This window comes from Scardinius erythrophthalmus, assembly GCF_964197995.2.
Source record: "Scardinius erythrophthalmus genome assembly, chromosome: 5".
NCBI classification, from domain to species: domain Eukaryota; kingdom Metazoa; phylum Chordata; class Actinopteri; order Cypriniformes; family Leuciscidae; genus Scardinius; species Scardinius erythrophthalmus.
Genome location: NC_138225.1, coordinates 14,392,698 through 14,414,331, shown reverse-complemented (window position 1 = coordinate 14,414,331; position 21,634 = coordinate 14,392,698). Strand labels below are relative to the sequence as shown.

Below are 21,634 nucleotides of genomic sequence, written 5' to 3'. Positions count from 1 at the left end.
CCCTTTAGCACGTCCAGTGGCTCCGCCATGCATCCTGGATCCACCTTGGGACCTTGAGTCACTATCTCCAGCATGGCATAGGGATTACCTAGCTCCACCTCATCCATCTGAGCCCACAGCTCCACCTTGGACCGTCGACCAATCCGCATGGGGGCCATCGTCTTCATGGGGCTCCCTTATTCCACTGGTTCCACCTGGGTCAGTCAACGCCAGGGACATCCGGCCTGTCTGCTGCCCTCCAGCCCTCCATCCCTCAGGCTTCACGGGGGTACTTGTTCACACTGGCGTCACCTCTGTCCATCAGACCCCAGGCTCCACCTTGGCCGCTCGTTCCCGGGACTCCGCCTCAGCCGCCGTGTCCATCGGTGTCGCCGGGGCTCTTGGTCCATCAGACTTCACCTGGAACTCACCAACTCCCTGCATCACCTAAGTTGGTCAGGCTCAAGTTTCCACGTGGCTCCTCCCTCAATCAGTTCCATCCCGTCCTGGCTGCCTCCCACTATGCTCTGGGCTCTCGTCGGACATCTACTCATCCATGGATTCTACCACAATCCACTGCTCTATGGACACTTCCACCGTCTACTCCACCCTGGTCCATCTATCTGACATCTCTGCCTGTTTCCAGGCCTTCACCATCTCCTCATCCAGAGCCTTTGTCCACCTCCTTTGTCATATGTGGGATAAAATATTAGACTTAACATTTAACAAAATTTAACAAAATCATATTAATTTACTTTGGTGTAAGCTTGGGTCTATTCTGGTTTCAGTTTTGTGATGTTAATGTTTTTATTGTTCATTTGAAATAAAAGAAAATTATAACCGGAGCAATGTGAGTTTTCCATTCACACAACTGCATCACTCCCGTCTCTGTGTGCCGTCTCTGCAGAAGCCTTTGAAATGGCACACCATGCAGTGCAAACTCTGTGGAAGTGCATTTTCATTTTATGCCTTTAGCCTCTATTCCAAACACAAATACACACAAAACATGTATTCCTGCTGCACTGCATAAAACCTGCAGACTCTATACCTAACCTCGTTCTTACGAAAAAACACTGAGAACAAATGCTGCATACACTCCACCTCCACGTAATATTACATAACCAGAAGGATTAAATTATGGTAATGGCTTGTTCTGTGCCATCGCTCTGCTGCCAGGGAGCTTGATACAGATTGTGTGGCGAAAGGTTCCAGAGGATTTGCTAGTGGGTTTCGGATAGGCCACACTCTGATTAGCATTGCTGTGAATAAGCTTTATACTTGGGTTAACATTATAACCACGCCTAATGCTAACAGTGGGGCTAGCGGGTTCAGTAATAGAGCCAGGGCTGTGCAAATCATCAACTGTGCTCATGCTATGACTAATACATTTGACGTTCTGAATGGTATTCTCTGCTGGGTAACTGCTTACTCCGTTGCTAATATCAGTTGCGACAATGCTAACATTAGCTTCATCACACAAACCTGCATCTGTTACACCAACATCATCAGGGGGAGTACAATGTGTCCTCACCTGGACTGACATTTGCTGTGGTGGTGTAGAAAGTAACACTAGCGGAACATTATGACCGTAAAACAGTGTCTGTGGGATATGTACCTGAACAGATTCTTGCACTTTTCCCTCCTTTTCTACACTGAATCCTGGCTCAACTTTCTGCTCTGTTTCCATTGGCATGTTTGCAGTTTGATCTGTGACTTTAGAATGTTTTAGCATCACTCTTCCAGCAAAAGGAAAGACTGTAATTTTCATTCTGCTCACTTTCTGCCTACCTGAGGCATGCATGTTTGAGCAAGCATTTTTTTTACGCTCCAGCTGGTGCTGACTTACAGAGTTTTCTCCATTGGTACTGGATTGCTTTTGTGTCATTGTGGGTGTGTGTGTTAGTGTTTGAGTCACCTGGTATTCCTGTATATCACTGCCAACCTGATTCGTCAGTGGAACTGTCCATACACTGCAGGGATTCAGTGAAATCGCTTGCGAGTTTATATCAAGATTGGGCTCTATCTGGTATGCGGCAGAGGGTTGTAATGGATTCACACTAAACTTCAAGCTGCACATAGACACAGATTGTCTTGTTGCACCTTTAACCTCATGAACATCACCGAAGGACTCACAGCTCATGGCATCCTCACCCTCGGCTCTTTCTCCATCCTTCACTACTTTCTCTCCACAACAGTCATGAAAAGATGCTTCAAATTCACTCTCTTTCTCATTTTCAGTCTCGTGATCTCTCTCTCTCCAAACGTCCTCTTCCTCTTCGCAAGTAAAAGTACTTGTCCACCGCTTTCTGCACATTTCAGGTGTGAGAGGCTGAAGTCTCGCAGCAGCTCCGAAAAGAAAAGGCCGGGACTGTGTATCTTGAGGGCTGGGGATTGGATCGGCAGAGCTAAGGGACAACGTACTATCCAATGAGCTGAGCGAAGAAGTGGTTGTAGATGACAGACTCGACATGCTGGCTAATCTCTGTGCAGGATGACGGAAGCGTGTGGGGATTTGTGGCGACTTCCAAAAAGTGTAACGTCGTCGCCTGGTACCCATTCCAGAATTGTGTGATTGTTGTTCTGGGCTCAGCCCCATGGAGCCTTGTGACTGCTCATTTCTGCTGTCTATTACAGCGGCATCATAGCTGGATTGGCGGATAACAGGGGTATGAGTCGGTGCCGATGTTTGGGGTGTGGAAAAATACATGGAAGGCTCAGAGAGGCATCGATCGCGTGATTGGCTGAGTTCCCCAACTCCCAGCATACTCACAGAAGCACTGGAACGAGATGAAATGGAATCCAGTGTTCCACAGCTATAGGCACCTTCTGTCGACGGCATATCAGTTTGAAAGGGCCGGGGTCTCCTCTTCTCTTTCAGGGAAAGAGCAGCCAAATGGAGGTAAAGTGGATGAACTTCAGGCAATTGGGAAGAAACGGTGAGGTCTTGATCTGTGTCCTCTGAAGAGGAGTGCACAAGATGATATGAAGCATCTAGAGAAGAGAAAGAATTGTAAAATATTTCAAAATGTATTGCAGCTTTGTCATTTTAACATACATATAAAAAGTAATAGATAAGAGTAATTTATATATTACCTATAAGATAGGTAATATAAAAATGTAATATAAATTTTTTTATTAATAGCTGTAAATTAATATGAACTAAATAATAATTGAATATTATTAAAATACACACACACATACATATATATATATACACACATATACATACATATATATATATATATATATATATATATATATATATATATACATACATACATACATACACATATATATATACATATATAAATATATATACACACATACATACCGTATATATACAAATGTATATATAAAATGTATATATATATATAAGAATCCAACCTAATACAAATTAAACATATTTATAAAGCTCATAAAGTCATTTACTGTACATGCACAAAAAAAGTTATGACATTGGTAAAGAACACCATTTAAAGCAGTTATTTCCCAACCCTGTTCCTGGAGGCACACCAGCTCTACACATTTTCGAACTCTTCCTAATCAAACACACCTGATTCAACTCATCAGTTCGTTGGTAGAGAGGAACAGGGTTGTGAAACACTGGTTTAAAGCAGGGCTATTCAAACAAACTAATGAATGAACGAACGAACAAATGAATGAATAGTGCTTTTGTGTACTACTGTACACCCACAGCGATTTACAATCATGTCAGGGATCTTTCCTCAATCACCACCAGTGTGCAGCATCCACATGGATGAATCGACGGCAGCCACAGAACAACGGCGTCAGTGCGCCAACACACCAGCTATAGGTGGAGAGGAGAGGGAGTGATAGAGCCAATTCAATGGCTGAAGATTATTAAGAGGCCATGATTGGTAAGGGCCAATGGAGGGAATTGAGCCAGGACATTATACAAGCTCATATTTGTAAGAATTATTTTATTTATAATTATTAGCCTATATTATAGGCTTAAATAAAAAAATAAAAAAAAATGTGACAGTAAGACTGACTTGGTAACCACATGTAAAGCCATGCTGGCTGCTCACTGTCAAATAATATGATTTTATGAATCAAGAGTCAAACCAAAAATTATCCAGACACCAGATATAATTTTTGATGTTTTTTAACTAGTGGGTGCAGGACACTATAGTTAATTTATGTAAGTGAGGATAGCAAAATAAAGTAAATTGTGACATATTACACCCAAAAATTCTTCACACAGTGGACTACCAGTAAAATTTATAAAAATTTGGGACCAAAAATTATCCAGACACTTTGACCTGATCATGTTTAGCTTAAGTGTTTTTTTGCTAATGCAAACTTTTTATTCCACAGACTGAACAAAATTAAGCATTGCTTGGCGACTGGTGGACCTAAATTGGTATTATCTAATTTAACAGCTGACAGCTATTCAAACTAATTCATTTGTGAGACAGTCTTAACAGAAGGATGGCCAAAACCAGTGAAATTGGCCAAAACAACTGATTTGATAACTCTGAGTTCTTGTCAAATTTTATTACCATTGTCTAAACTATAGCAAATAAACTGTGATAATGTGAGAAATGTTGAAGGTGTCTGAATAAATTTAAGCTTGACTGTATATGATTAAAAAAACAGAAGCATAAACACTGGTAAAAACTATACATACAGTACACCTTAAAAAATAAACTGCCATATGTATAACATGTATAACATAAATTATATTCCCTTACCCATCTAATGAATCTAATACAATATATATTATAATATATATTTCACATTTCTGCTCATGGTAAATACAGTGTTACTACAGTACATTCATGCTAAATGTTTGTAAAGGTGGTGATTTGGGGATTTAAAAATCTTCTAAAGTTGTTCATGGCACAATGTTTCTCCTGTGTTTTTCATCAGTCTTTTTGGGAATGTAAAGGCCGTTTCACAAAACTATCGTTTAATCATTAATTCAGACTGTTATGCAAGTGCGTTTGGCCAATTCACCGAAAAGAAAGAATCGACTCAAAAGGAGGATTGATTCATGAATGATTGGAATTGCTGGTTCAGTCGACATAGATATGGGACCCACAGTGCATAGCCGTACAGCTGCAGGCGCCACTGCCACCACGTATCAATTTAGCCACACCGTCAGGAAAATATGAGGAGGGAGGTGGGGGTGCCCTCGGGCCAGATGGAGATGACTGGTGAACCGGATTTGGCTTGCGGCCGCCAATTGAATAGCCCTTATTTAAAGGGTTTCTGTGACTTTAACCTGTATATTGCTAATTCTTAGATGAAACCTACTCCGCAGGGCAAACATTCACCTCTCATCTGGAGTGTGACCAAACTGCCAAAACCATACCAGAATGGCTCTGAAAGAATATTGAATGTTCCTAAGAGCTCCAAACCACAAACATGAAACTCACTAAAAATAACTGCTGAGATCAGAAAACCACAGGGTATCTATAGGTATATGTATACAGTGAAAAGCATGTATGCAAATGTCTTTCTGTATGTATACCGGTACACCGATGAACAACTACATTTCTGCTGAAATTTACATCCTTACAGCATTCAGCAGAGCTCATTAAAGACTCTTGATCTTCCATTTAATTCAAAATTAACAAGAAGCAATATACTGTGAAGCGCACATTTGATTGGTTCACCAAAACTAGGACTCTTTCATACAAAAGAGTGACATATCACAACAATGTCGGATCTGGATGATACAGAATTACTGTGATCAATCATACTTCACACCGAGACTGTACAGCATCACAATCCAGGAACATGAAGTGGCTCCTCAAAGTAATAATTCACCCAACACAAAAGAAGATAGGCTTTGTAGGGATTTTTTTTTTTTTTAAGTCAGTGGAGTCAAATGTTGTTTTCGACCCATTTGATTGCATTGTATGGGCAAAAACATCCATCCATTCTCCAAACAGCTTTATCCTCTGCACAGGGTTGTGGGAGGGCAAAAATGCTTCAAAATAGGTTCTCATTAAATGTTTGGAATGACATGAGGGTAAATTATGACAAATTATAAAAATAAATTGTGAACTAGCTACTTTAAATGGTCACAAACATGCTCAACTATGCCATACATCTGAATATATGCACAGAAAAATGCTCTTCTCCATCATTTGATCATCATTTGATGAATTACTGCTGCCATGATTAAAAGAAAATGTATCAAATAAATGTTTTAAATCAAATTCCATTTAGTGCTACATTAATTTCTTCAAGCAAACAGTATACTCTTTTTGTGATTAGAAAGTAGATAAAAAATATTGACAATAACAGTACTCATGATGCAGGACAAGTTATGAATGAATGAATAAAGTAATTAATGAATTAATTACGCATTTATATAGCGCTTTCATGTGTACTACCGTACACCCAAAGTGCTTTATAAGCTAAAGTAAACCTAACAAGTAAAAGTATTGTATTTGAACCCTTGCATTGTATGGGTAAAAACAGCCATCCATTCTCCAAACAGCTTTATCCTCTGCACAGGGTTGTGGGTGGGCAAAAATACTTCTAAATAAAGAGATTTAGATTTATTTATTTTTTAGCTCCAATAAATTTACTACTAAACCAAACTCTAAAACACCTGCAGGCAGTTTAAATGTGTGTGGGAGTACTGTAAAACTGCACTGTCAAAAAGGCAAATTGTTACCTCAATAGGCTTCTCATATTAATGAGGTCCAAAGGGCATAACTACACAATTACCTGTGTAATCATGTGTTTCCTGCTCTGAATTCATCTGCCTGGTGAACAGATTGTCCAGATCATCTCCAAATATGGCAGGCGTGTTTTCTATCAGGTACTGTATTAGCATGGCGACCTGAATGACAGATAAAAAAAAACACAAAACATCATCAATATGGGAAACAGATACAGCTGGCCTGCAAACATAAACGTCGACTATGGCAGCACATATATCAGAGACCGAAGCACTGTACAAACCAGCTCCAGAAGTTTGTATTGTACATTCATCTGAGCATGTAAGTGCATCTGTGGTGGACACATTTGGTATGCTATGACTACCACCTTGTTTCTGTCCAAGTTCTAAAGTGTTTAGACATTAGTTTAGAGTTTTCATAGCACAGACCGTACGTGACGCCAGTGTGTGTGTGCGTGTTTGGCATCTGCATAGAGATCCTCACTTCTCTCATAGAAAAAAGCCAATGAATCTTTTACTCCTACTCATTTCAACTACAAACCAGACCAAAGAAATGGAAAATTAAAATGTATGCAGAGGGAATGGAATGCTGTAGCACTGCAGCATTTGCATTGCAAAAAAATACAGTATTTGAACGGTATTTAATAGACACCATATAGGGTTCAGTAGCTGGCAGAAAATGAATAACTATCAACTGATTGACTCATGCAAAAGCAATTGCTTTAGTTAAAGGGGGTACAATGGTGTTTCATGTATTCAGAGTTGTTTACAGTGTTAAAGAGATGGATTCTCATGCTTAACATGGCCAAAGTTTTTTAAAAATATTTTGGACGAATAACAGAGAATTTCTGTGCCGAAAATCTTACTTCCGGGTTGGTACAAGTTTCGGCTGTTTTTTTTTTTTTACCGTGGATCTAATGACGTAGACCAGAGTGGAACTCCTTATATGAGCATTTCTCCCGGAAAAGCGCGACCGCGCACCTCATCGGCAGCGCTGCATAGTGTCTCCAAAGTGTTTTTGGTGAGGGAAAGCTTACCAAAGAACCCAGCGTTAGGAACAGTGGATGCAGAAACGAGTTGTGTAGACTGTTTGTTCCCTGCATTTCGACGATGAATGTTTTAGAAACAAAGCCCAGATCGACGGATTCTCTCTATGGCTCTGGCTTCGCCCACAAGGCCCACCTCCAGACGCTCGTTTTTTTCCGGAAAGACTCGGTACAGCCTATTTTCTCTTATAAATATAATAAAACTAAAAGACTTTTTGGAGATATGAAGGATGCAATACTACTCTATAGGTACTCAAGATTAACAGGAGATTGAGTGAAAATGAGCATTTCACCCCCCTTTAAGAAATGCAAAAGCATGATTGAACATGTCATAGTTCGCATAGAGGACCCAAAAGCAGAGGTAAAGCAGTAAAGTTTATTGCCTGGTAACTTCAAACAAGGAGACTGCCGTCAACAGACGCAGATCTGTAATTAACAGAAATAATAATTCTTGACAGGTAGAAGGTAGGAGCTGTGGTGCCAGGAGATTGACGAGAAGCAACTGAACTCCGTCCCCGAGCCCGGTGCAAGTTACTCACAGACGGTTGGTAGGTGACGGTCCACAGACAGGTGAACTGGGTAGAGAACAATGATGAATCTCCAACATATAACTCACGTCACTACAGGACAAGACAAGACAAGGTGTTTCTCATAAGAACAAATACTGACGAGATAGCAACGAAGAGACAAAGCGAAAGCTCAACGTACAATAATCTGACAAGGAGACTGAGAAAACAGTGACTAGAAGTAGCAGAGGAAATTAGGTGGGAAAAGGATCAGGTGAGATGATAATCAGTGTAAGTGTTGATTACTATGGGTATCAGCTGCGGGTGAGGCGAGGAAGGAAAAACATGAATGGGAATGATTAAGTGTGTGCGCGCAGCGCGAGCGCCGAAATAAAAGGAATCAGCTGTATGTGTATGCGCGTGTGTGAAAGAGGGAAAACAAACAGAAGGAAGAGACCGGGGGCCCGTTCTTCGTACGTCGCTAACTCACTTAGCTGGATTTGATTGTTGGCGATTTGGCATGATCTTGGATTGTTTGGTTCTTCGACGCTCATCCTGGACTTGCTGTCATAGCAACATGTGCGCAAACTTAAACCTGCTCGGGAGCAGGCTTATTTCATGTTAACAGGATTATATACCGGCTTCATAGGAGCTGATACGGGAAGTCCAGCGCAGCGCGATAGTGCACTTTCTGAGATATATATATATATATATATATATATATATATATATATTTTCTCGTGATTCGTGAGATTGTCGTTTTTTGACGCTTTTAGGTTTAAAAAACAGTTTTAGGTTTTTTTTTTGTGGCATTTCCAAGCCACTTAAGACCCAATGTTGTAAAGAATTTTTTTTTTTTTTTGGCTATCATAATTTTTTTGGAAGATCATACACTCATGACCATGCCGATTACAGATATGTCACTCAGGCTTCACTAACGTGATTGGTACCATAGACTATAGACTGCCATCAAGGCCTCAATGAAGGGGATTATGTGAACAGAAAGGGGGTTCACAATGTAAATGTGCAGCCCAGTTACTATTGTGATTCTTAATATTCCAGATTAGTAATATTATATCAAATAAAAAAAAGGCAGTTGACTAAAATCTTCCATATCACAAATGTGAAAGCAAAATGGCCAGGATCTGTGCATGACTTGAGAATTTTCAGAGATTCACATTTATCCATTATTTGAAAGTGGTAAGGAAAGTTCCACAATTAAATATCAAGCTCACTGTATTACATACACTTATGCTGATCCTAACAGAACTGCATTTTTTCATAGGTGATTATGACATGTCCCTGCCTGCAGACAGGTGTTTTATGATCCCATTCCCTGACCCAAACCAGTTACAATGCAGCTCTAGCCAGGACAAGGGCACACAATGAAATGAACTTTGGCTAAAGGGAAGATTTCAGTGTCTGAAAAGTCTGAGGGTTGCCCACCTGACAGGGCCTGTGACATTGTTGCATGTGCCATATTACACAACATTGCCCAAAAAAAAAACACTTTTCATTAAATGTTTAATAAAAGACAAATATGCTTAGTTCCTTGAGTTTTATTTCAATTGTTCTTTGTAAAGAAAAGCCAGTGGTCAAGTGCCTGCAACAAGAGATATTAGACACATGCCTCATGCAACAAATAAAAAGGAAAAGTTGGCTACACACTGCCCACCTGTAGGCCTATGTCTCCTCTGTCTGTGCAGGCTCTTCTGTAGGCCTTTCTGTAGATGTGGAATCCTGCAACTTATATTGCAGCCATAAAGCATACAAGTATAAATTAAGTAAAGTTATTTATGCACTTGCAGGTAGGCTAGTTCCTCCATATGACAGTTATCTGAGAGGGTTTATTCACTGTCCAGTGCAATGGAAACAAATGGACATTACAAAGTCTTATACTTTCTTTCCTTTGGAAAGTTAGAAAATGTCCACTTACTGCACATATTTCAGCCACCACTTTCTTGGGAACAGATACATGTGTTGGTGTATTGTGTAAAAGTGAACAAAAGAGGAAAACACAATGTCATTACAATGAGCTACACTGGGGAAAAATGTGATCAATAACTCATGGCAAAATATTTTTACATTAACATAAGTTTATCAGTTTTCACTTTCACAAGTCAAAGCAATTCATCATTACTCAAGATTTAACAGTTGAAATGACTATACGGCCTTAATTTAATGCAGCAAAAAATATTTTACAGTGTAGGCTACTAAGATCTTTTCTTTTTTTCTCAGCCTTTTTCTTGGTTGCTTTTATAAACAGAACACCATTTATTTAACAGTGCCTTTTATAAAAGAGACGATAATATAACTAAAAATTACCATTATGTAGAATATTTTTGTACTTCACTTTTATTTGTTCCCATGTTGTGGTGACTGACATTACAATGAACAAAGTAATTATGCAATTATTAAAATACAAAAATATAGGCTAATAAGTGATAAAAACATCTAACATGGCCACTTCTAATGGATTTAAATTGTCTGCTACTTTTTAAGCAACGTACGAAGAACGGGCCCCGGTTCATGACAGAACATAGTCCAGGGGCCCGTTCTTCGTACGTTGCTTACTACATCCGAGCTCAAATGACACATCCAAGATGATATCATCGTGCGAATCATGATCACTCGGTTCTTCGAACACACTTGCCGGATATGATTAGTATCGCTGGATTGAGTTATCTGAGATAATTGCGCGTTCATGCGCTGGTTAAAAGGGGATATGTATCGATAGTAGAAACATTGATCAGCAACGCTGATTGATCAGCATTGATCAGCAACGCTGATTGATCAACATTGATCAGCAACGCCTCATTGTTGCATGAGGCATGTGTCTAATATGTGACCAGTCACGGAAAGTAGGGACACAAGTCGGTTCTGGGGCATTTTGAGTTATTCACATATTCTGAAAGTGTAGTATTCAAGCTTTCCAACGATGTATAACACATGGAAATCTGATAATATTTGGAGAAGTTGTGGCCATTTGAAGGTAGGCACTCAAAAAAACTGAAATGGTAGAAATCTGCTTCTAAAGATTGGCAAGTTCTCACGCTTCTGGGAATGACAATAGGGCTCATTTACATCTCATTTAGATAAGTCATACCCCCTGTAAAGCTCCCCGTCTCCCCCTCCCCCCTGAATGTACCAATTCTACAAATTCTCTAAATAAAACATCTCCAGTTAACTGGCAGAGCATTCATTTAGTTCGTTTTTTAAATAAGATACTAGCGCTGAAATGTGTTTTTTTTTTTTTAATCAAGTGATCAAAGTGCTCGTTGCTGCTGCGATCAGTGGCGCAGATACAGTGTTTACTCGTGTGGCTCGCGCGCACACTGCATTGTATTCACTCGACGCGCGCTTCAATCCGTTGCGGATACTCTCTATTTGTTCTGTTGAAATAACAAAATAATTCAAACGTTTGCATGTCCCTGCTTGATATACAACCACTGATGAACATAATCGTTTTGAAGAGAGAAAAAAAACTATACGAGAAAAAAAAAAACTTATTCAAGGGCGGATTCGAACTCACAACCTCTGACACGGCTGGTGAACGCTCTACCACTGTACCATTCATATGCACGTCAACTACATTGGCGGATCTATGTTTTCACACTGACAACATGTATTAGGCATTTTCATTTCATTGTGTGCCCTTGTCCTGGCTAGAGCTGCATTGTATCTGGTTTGGGTCAGGGAATGGGATCATAAAACGTACTCGGTTACTAATGTAACCTCGGTTCTCTCTAGAAGAGGGAACGAGTATTGCGTAAGTAGCTTACGCATCGGGAAAGTCTTCTTTCTTCGAGATCTGAAGCCAAAAAATTATCCTTAATTTTGTATTCATTGTCAACGCAGTGCAGCAGCCGACAGACCTAGGCAGGCTAAATAAGCGTGCTCATTGGCTGCTCGGCTGCAACTGCTTAAGCCTATCGGTGAGCGCTCTGAACGCGGCAACCAATGAGGGCGCTTCGCGCCCTCCACACCCTTCTAACCGTCAGAATGGGCGTGGCCAGCGTGTATATATTCAGCGCTCACAGGCTAAAATTCTGGTTTTCGCAGTCTGAAGCGCAAAAGCTCGTGGCGCGACACGGCAGGTTACGCAATACTCGTTCCCTCTTCTAGAGAGAACCGAGGTTACATTAGTAACCGAGTACGTTCTCTTACGAGAGGTTCTCTCGTATTGCGTAAGTAGCTTACGCATCGGGAACCCTTTGTCAACGCCGTGTGCGCCGAGCATCCAGCCCAGGAATCCCAGGGGAACCGGGGAAAACACTCTGCTGGGAAATGTGGCCGGTCGGAGAGACGGGCCAGCGCAGTACATGCACTTCATGCAGCATATGAAATAGAGCGGCGCAGCCGGTCTATAAACATAACAGTACAAACAGTAGGGCCGGCGGAGCGAGCCCATACAGTACATAAGCACTCATAAGGGTAGGAGAAAACGACATAGTAGGTCTCACATGAAGAGAAAAATTCCCGCGCGGCAGAGAATAATGCGGGCGGCCAGCAGCGCGGGCCAGCACCGATAACAGCGCGTAACGGGAAATAGGAAACAGAACGGATCAGCCGGTCTGAGTCAAACACTTCACCCTGAGTAGTTACCAGAATAGCGCCAGCATATGAACGTAGTCTGCACACGGGAGCTGGGCAGAGCATACATGTCACTTATACTGACAATATTTTTGCCTGTAGGGCAGGAACTTCCAGGTTATAAAACCTCACGAATGTTGACGGGGAGGCCCAGCTCGCCGCCATACAAATGTCGTGGATAGAAATTCCGCTGGACCAGGCCCACGACGAGGCCATGCCTCTAGTGGAATGGGCTCTGATGCCCAGAGGGCACTGCAGGTGTTTGGAGGCATAAGCTGCTGCTATCGCGTCCACTATCCACCTGGACAAGCTCTGCTTCGAGGCGGCAAGACCTTTGGTGCGTCCGCCGAAGGAAACAAAGAGCTGCTTTGAACGCCTGAAAGCGGCGGAGCGCGTGATGTAAACTCTCAGCGCCCGGACAGGGCATAGGAGGTTATCACTGTCCCCACTATCGGATGCTGGCAGAGCCGAGAGGGAAATAGCTTGTGCCCTAAACAGGGTTCCAATCGCTTTGGGGATGTAACCGTGCCTCGGTCTGAGAATGACTTTCGAGTCATTCGGCCCGAACTCGAGACATGCAGGGCTAACAGATAGCGCGTGCAAATCACCCACTCGTTTGACTGAAGACAGAGCTATCAGAAAAACGGTTTTAAGCGACAGATACTTTAGATCCGCGGATTCAAGCGGTTCAAAGGGAAAAGCCTTTAGGGCCGCCAGGACCAAGGACAGATCCCACGAGGGAACCGAGGGGGGCCGCGGGGGATTCATCCGTCTAGCTCCTCTGAGGAAGCGGATAATGAGCTCATTCCTTCCCATTGCCCGGCCGCGCGTCGTCTCAGCGAACGCTGTAATAGCGGCTACATATACTTTGAGCGTGGAAGGGGATCTGCCCTTTTCCAACAGCTCTTGTAAGAAGGAGAGCACCCGCGGGACCCCGCATGCGCGCGGATCCAGGTTTTGAGTAGCGCACCATTTAGAAAACACCGACCATTTAGACGCATAGAGCCGTCTCGTGGAGGGGGCTCTCGACTGTGTGATCGTGTTCACGACCCCTTCTGACAGGTCAACGGGTATCCGTTGATCACCCATGCATGCAGCGACCAGCGCTCTGGATGGGGATGCCAGATCGATCCAGCGGCTTGGGAGAGGAGATCCTTTCTCACCGGGATCGGCCACGGGGGTGAGTGCGACAGCCTCACTAGCTCTGGGTACCAAGTTTGGTTTTCCCATCGCGGGGCTATAAGCAGCACTGAGTGGTGCGTTTCTCTGATCCTCGAAATGACCTGTGGCAACAGGGAGATCGGAGGAAAAGCATACAGCGGGAGGCTGGGCCATGTCTGGGACAGCGCGTCCTCGCTCTTCAAATTAAAACTTCAGGCATTGAGCATTGTCTTTCGACGCAAAGAGGTCGATTTCCGCTCTGCCGAATAGGCGCCAGAGAAACTGGACTGTCTGGAGGTGCAGAGACCATTCTCCCGGGGGAATGTTGTCCCTGGACAGTCTGTCTGGACCGACATTCAGGTGGCCCGGTACGTGCGCGGCTTTCAGCGAGCGCAGCGAGCGGTAAGCCCACACGAGAAGGCGTTCTGTCAGCCTGCACAGATTCCTGGATCTGACACCGCCCTGTCGGTTCACATAGGATACCACGGACATGTTGTCCGAGCGGACTAGCACATGGTGATCCCGTATGAATGGGAGGAAGCGCCTGAGCGCGTTCTCGACCGCTATCATCTCCAAACAGTTTATGTGGAGGCATTTTTCCCGGTCTGACCATAGGCCAAAAGCCGGTTTGCCCTCGAACAGAGCGCCCCAGCCTGAGGTGGAAGCGTCCGTCGAGATAATTTTGCGGTGTGAGATAGCTCCCATTGTCACTCCCCGCTGGTACCAGTCGGCCGCTAACCAGGGCTTCAGAGCTGAAACGCAGCTCTGAGTCACTCTGATGCGAATACCGCCGGAAGCCCATGCTCTGTGAGGCACTCGGGCATTCAGCCAGCGTTGTAGCGGGCGCATTCGTAAAAGACCCAGCCGAAGCACTGCTGCGGCTGAGGCCATACAACCCAGTAGCCTCTGAAATGTTTTGAGAGGTACGGTGCTGCCCGGCCGGAGGGACGCGGCCAGGCGTCGAATGCAGCGCGCGCGCTGTGTCGACAGGTGGGCCGTGTACTGATATACCTGACCGTCGAAGGCGAATCTCAAGAATGGCCTGTGACGGGGTATTATCAGGATCTGAAAAGCACGCGTCTTTTAGATCGAGAGATATAAACCAGTCCCTCGGGCGAATTTGCGCGAGAATTTGTCTGGTTGTGAGCATTTTGAACGGTCTTCTCATAAGAGCCTCGTTCAAACGTCTCAGATCCAAAATTGGTCTGAGTGCTCCGTCCTTCTTGGGAACGAGGAAATAACGGCTGTAAAAGCCCGACTCGCTCATGGAAGGGGAAACCGGTTCCATAGCCCTTTTGCACAGAAGTGTAGCTATTTCTGCTCGAAGTAGATGTGCTACTTCCCCATTCACTCTGGTCTCGATACGCGCTTGAAAGCGCGGAGGGCGGCGAGCGAACTGCAGAGTATAGCCCTGTTTTACTGTGCTTAACACCCGTTCTGATGCGCCTGGAATAGTTTCCCACGCTTTTGCGTGTGCAGCCAGGGGCAGAATGGCCTCCGGGCTCCGATCGCCGCGCATCGCGGGCTCGAGAGCTCGAAACGGAGGGGCGGGCGCGGCGCGCGCGCTCTTGGTGCTTAGATACGGCAGATCGCACGCAGCGATAGCTGGCCGTTTTACACACAGTGTCCCGGTGGCTTTAGACGGGGAACATAAAGTGTGAGGCGGCGAAAATGTTCGTTAGTATGTGTGAGCGCTCGAGGGCGGGCACAGGAGTTACATTCAGGGGCGGGCGCGGCGCGCGCGCTCTTGGTGGTTAGATACGGCGGATCGCACGTAGCGATAGCTGGCCGTTTTACACACAGTGTCCCGGTGGCTTTGGACGGGGAACATATAGTGTGAGGCGCGAAAATGTATGTGTGAGCGCTCGAGGGCGGGCACAGGACTCACATTTAAAACATGACCGGTCGTGCGAGGCCGTGTGACAGAGCGGGCAGTGAGTAGGTGTGGGCACGGAGAAGTGGACACGTGACCTACTTTTAACACTTAAGCGGCTTTTGCCTGCTTCATGAGAGTGGGCTCTGTGAGAGACACGGGATGTATAGTGCTTGTGTACAGGGGTGAGCACAGAACGTGGGCACATTCACTGTACTAGAAACACATACGGCGTCAGCCGTGCAACCAGACATTATGCTCTTTTGACATTTTTCTGGGTTGCCGTGAGAACGGCGGATGCGCGCAGGCGAGCGGGTAGATACCGGCTCGTTGACTGCGGGGTAAACAGCTGCAGTAGCCGTGGCAACGGGGACTGACAGAGCGTTAAGCTTCGACGGTGGTCCAGCCGCAGGGCTGCGGGATTTAACCGTCTTTTCTTCTCTCGTGTTTAGACGCTCAAGAAATACTCGAGCACCCTGAGAAGGTGTGGTGCGAGGGGCGGGTTCGCTTTCTGTAAGTAAGAAAGACTGGCCGCGAGCTCGGAGAAGCAAGCAGCATAAATTTTATTTTCCCCGAGAGCTGGGCTCGAACGCGGGTCTCTCGCATGAAAGCGTATGATTCTGCCACTGAGCCACAGGGGAATCACATAGGCTTTAAGTTAGCGCGAGCATATAAAAAGCGACCTCATGTGTCGCGTCGGCGTTCGTTTGCAGGCGAGCGTGTGTTTAAAACAGGCTCGTTTACTGCAATAGTAATATTTCCAGTCGCCTGAACTTAAGAGGGAACTGAGAAATGTGTGAGAATTGGCGGTTGTCCAGCCGTAGCGAGACTAACACACTCTCTCTTCTCTTTTCGCCGGTGAGTGAGGCGCGTACGCTGAACGCTGCTCGTGACCGTCCGCTTTGTCATCCCTTGAACGGCGCAATCTGCGCGGCCCAACGAGGGAGAGAGCGGGCTTGTTTTCTGTATGTAAGAAAAACTGGCCGCGAGCTCGGAGAAGCGAACAGCATAAACTTTAACTGCCGCGAGAGCGGGGACCGAACCCCGGTCTCTAGCTTGACAGTCTAGGATTCCGCCACTGAGCCACAGGGGAGAATACATTAGTATCATGTCTTGTGACGGCGTTTGCTTGCAGGCGAGCGTGTATTTATAACAGGCTCGTATACTGCAATAGTAACAATTCCAGTCGCCTGAACTTAAGAGGGGACTGAGAAATGTGTGAGAATGGAGGTTATAGTCCAGGCCACGGCGGGACGAAGACACTCTGTTCCCCTTTCACCAGTGACGCGCGAGGACGGAGTAGCTTTCTTGTAACGTAAAGAGAGCTCAGACCGTCCGCTCCTGCCATCCCTTGTGAGCGGCGCAGTTTGCGCGGCTCGAACAGAGGGAGAGGAAACTCGCTCCGAGACCGTCCGCTCCTGCCATCCCTCGTGAGCGGCGTATTGCACGGCTCGAACAGAGGGAGAGGAAACTCGCTCCGGGACCGTCCGCTTCTGCCATCCCTCGTGAGCGGCTCAGTTTGCGCGGCTCGAACAGAGGGAGAGGAAACTCGCTCCGAGACCGTCCGCTCCTGCCATCCCTCGTGAGCGGCGTATTGCACGGCTCGAACAGAGGGAGAGGAAACTCGCTCCGGGACCGTCCGCTTCTGCCATCCCTTGTGAGCGGCGTACTGCACGGCTCGAACAGAGGGAGAGTACGGGTATCTATCACATTCGCCTCATCTCCTGACGCGGCGGCGGCGCGGGCAGAGCCGGCGGTAGAGCGGCCGGGAGGGAGAGGGCGAGAGAGAGCTCGAGGGAGAGGTTCCGGCGAGCTCCTCAGTCACAACAGTCTCCGGTGGTCGCTGCGAGCGGCGCTTCTTATTGCGCGGCCCGGCAGGGACAGGCGGAGCGACAGCTTGGTCGAAAGCTTCAAGTCGAGCCCGCAGGGTCGACATTGAAAGCTCTTCGCACTCGGAGAGTGCGGTGGCGGCGTGCCCGCGGCCCAGGCGGAGAGCGCAGAGAGGTGGCGGTCTCCGTTGCTGAGCGGGGCGCGGCACGAGCCGCAAAAACGAGGCGTTTTTACAAAAACGCCTCGTGCTCTTTTAGAGTACACACAGAAACAGTAATAATGTAAAGGATATGTCGCCGGATAGCGTAGCAGGCACGGATGGCTGAAGGCGGCGAAGACGGCCGGCTTCCTCAGGCGCTGTCCTAAGCTTGCTGGTCGCTGGTTTCAACGGCGGCGGCTCTCAAGATCCAGCGATGCGAAGAGCGTCGCTGAAGACAAGAAAATCAGAATTTTAGCCTGTGAGCGCTGAATATATACACGCTGGCCACGCCCATTCTGACGGTTAGAAGGGTGTGGAGGGCGCGAAGCGCCCTCATTGGTTGCCGCGTTCAGAGCGCTCACCGATAGGCTTAAGCAGTTGCAGCCGAGCAGCCAATGAGCACGCTTATTTAGCCTGCCTAGGTCTGTCGGCTGCTGCACTGCGTTGACAATGAATACAAAATTAAGGATAATTTTTTGGCTTCAGATCTCGAAGAAAGAAGACTTTCCCGATGCGTAAGCTACTTACGCAATACGAGAGAACCTCTCGTAAGAGAACACCTGTCTGCAGGCAGGGACATGTCATAATCACCTATGAAAAAATGCAGTTCTGTTAGGATCAGCATAAGTGTATGTAATACAGTGAGCTTGATATTTAATTGTGGAACTTTCCTTACCACTTTCAAATAATGTGGATAAATGTGAATCTCTGAAAATTCTCAAGTCATGCACAGATCCTGGCCATTTTGCTTTCACATTTGTGATATGGAAGATTTTAGTTAACTGCCTTTTTTTTATTTGATATAATATTACTAATCTGGAATATTAAGAATCACAATAGTAACTGGGCTGCACATTTACATTGTGAACCCCCTTTCTGTTCACATAATCCCCTTCATTGAGGCCTTGATGGCAGTCTATAGTCTATGGTACCAATCACGTTAGTGAATCCTGAGTGACATATGTGTAATCGGCATGGTCATGAGTGTATGATCTTCATAAAAAATTATGATAGCCAAAAAAAAAAAAAAAAAAAATAATAATCTTTACAACATTGGGTCTTAAGTGTCTTGGAAATGCCACAAAAAAACCTAAACCTTTTTTTTAAACCTAAAAGCGTCAAAAAAACGACAATCTCACGAATCACAAGAAAAAAAATATATATCTCAGAAAGTGCACTATCGCGCTGCGCTGGACTTCCCGTATCAGCTCTGCTTATAAAGCCGGGATCTAATCCTGTTAACATGAAATAAGCCTGCTCCTGAGCAGGTTTAAGTTTGCGCATATGTTGCTATGACAGCAAGTCCAGGATGAGCGTTGAAGAACCAAACAATCCAAGATCATGCCAAATCGCCAACAATCAAATCCAGCTAATTGAGTTAGCGACGTACGAAGAACGGGCCCCTGGACATTGCAAACTGTTCTCATAAGGTATGGATTCAGAGTATGTGTATTTATAAACCCTGCCTCATACGTAAAACTTTTTGGAGTCAGATCATTGGTCTCGTATTTTGTGCTTGTCATATCCCCGTAAATATGTTGCTATGGAGACCAGTTTCTAATAATTGGCATCTTTAGGTAGCTAGGCAACACGCTGCATTATGTTTTTCATGTCTTTCAAATGCCCAGCATGGTTCTCAAATTAATGGAAGAAAAGAATTTTCATGACACATAATATATTACTTCTGTTAATCTTTCTCTTCCTCTCCTTATGTGGCTATAATGTCAATCATCTCAGGCTCAGCCATGAGAAAATTGAGCTCTGTTTCCTCCCAAAATCTCCCACTCTATTTTTAATCTCTGAGTAAATCACACAGACACCACCATCTCAAGTCTTTTCGTTGGCTTCTTATATATTAGGCTCTGATTGCGAGCCACTGCGCTAGCAGTACTCCATTCTCCATTCCTGTCAACCAGACACAGCTGACTTTTCTCTTTCAATAAATATCTCAGATCTAAGACAATTACTTCAGTCAAGCTTTTAATAAAACAATACATTAACCCACAACCTAACCAACACCTACCTTAATCTACAGCTCAAACTATGGTGGTGCTATAATTCTCAACGTATGTCTTTATAACTGCCAAATTAATACACAGCCAACTGGATGTATTTAGTGTAAAAATAGAAGTTCTTAAATAAATTCCATTTTTAAAATAGAAATATATTTTAAGAAACATTCTCTTTTTTAATTTTCAAAAAGGTTTTAAAAGCTCTCATTTTAAAAACTAAATAAAAATCTAATATACTTACGTATCTCTAATGTATAGCTCCACGGTGGCTATACATTCATATGCAAATTTTTCCTGGAAAAATCAAGACATGCAGACATTTTACACATTCTGAGTGTCACAGGTGGTTGCAGGAAGGCAGAAGGAGACGAAGATATTTCCAAGAATGAAGGTTTAACCCCTTCCTCATCACCCCCAATTTTGGCAAGTGCTGCATACATGAAATGCCCAAAATAAAAAGGTTACTGCTCATAAGTAATTCTGAATAGAAACATAACACACATACATTTAGAAAGCCAACCCTTGAGAGTTTATAGTTCAAGACTCAAAATTAACCAGACTGTTATTAATATTGAGATATATAAGCTCAAACATATTTTGAACTAAAATAATCTGGGATCACCAGTGATCCCTGCCAGGTAAGGGGTTTTATTTAAATACAGGACAGCAGAACAGGTAGCAACACTAAATATCACAAAGATCGGATCAAGGCTGACTGAACAGACGAAACTTAAATACAAACACAGATGACACTGATTAACAAGAACACAGGTGATACAGATAACGATGATTGACTAAACAGGTGACATTACCCCGCCCTCCCGGGAGGCGCGTCCTCACGCCATAAAACATCCGGGGGGGGGGGGGGGGGGGTACTGGAGGCTGATGAGGGCGTGGGTTCGGTAGAACGGGAAGTCTACACGATGGTGGCAGCAGTTCAGGGGACCAGGGCGGAGCAGGCAGAGCAGGCTGTGCAGGCGGCCAGGGCGGAGCAGACAGAGGAGCCATTGTGGAGGCTGGGCAGGCGACTCCAGGGGGCCAACTGACGGAGGCGGAGCAGGTGGAAGAGGATACCCGGGTGTAGAACAGAGAGCCGACAAGCCAAGGCGATGCTGAGGATCTGGAGGGACATGGCGATGAAGACGGCTCTGGTGGTGGAGCCAGAGTGACAGAGGACCAAGGTGGAGCTAGAGGGAGTGAGGAGCCCAACGGAGCCAGAGGGATGAAGGGACGAGGCGAAGCCAGAGGAGTGTAGTCCCGAGGCGAGGGCAGGCCGACGAACGACCAAGACGGAGCCGGGGGGATGAGGGAGCCCGGCGGAGCTGGTGGACTGATGGGCCACGGTGGAGATGAGGGAGGTATGAGCCAAAGTAGAGTTAATGGACCGACAGGCCGAGTTGGAGCCCTGGTCGTGGAGGCCGGGGATCCAGCGACCATAATGGAGCTGGAGACTGGCAGATGTGGAATGAGGGTGAGTTGAGGGGCTGACAGGAAGCAGCAGAGGTGTGGATGAGGAGATTATGATGGGAAGAGGTGGGAGTTCAGGAACAGGCTCAGGAACAGGCTCAGGCTCAGGTTCTGGAACAGATTCAGGCTTAGGTTCTGGGACAGAGTCAGGCTTGGGAACAGGCTCAGGAACAGATACAGGCTCAGGAACAGATACAGGCTCAGGAACAGATACAGGCTCAGGAACAGATACAGGCTCAGGTCTGGGAACAGGAACAGTTCTTGGGGCAGGAACAGGTCTTGGGACTGAACAGGCTCAGGCGGTTTG

The 21,634-nt window shown here is 45.2% G+C and overlaps 1 protein-coding gene across 1 annotated transcript in view; it reads right to left on the bottom strand.

Moving 5' to 3' along the window:
• Positions 1-799: 799 nt before the first annotated feature.
• Positions 800-21,634, bottom strand: part of arhgap20b (Rho GTPase activating protein 20b) — a 52,918-nt gene continuing 32,083 nt past the window's right edge. The window contains exons 14-15 of the mRNA XM_081367191.1: positions 6,688-6,802; positions 800-2,970 (exon numbers count right to left, since the gene is read on the bottom strand). Of these exons, the coding sequence (XP_081223317.1) occupies positions 1,115-2,970; positions 6,688-6,802 (1,971 nt within the window). The 3' untranslated portion in view covers positions 800-1,114. The remainder of the gene's footprint in view (positions 2,971-6,687; positions 6,803-21,634) is intronic.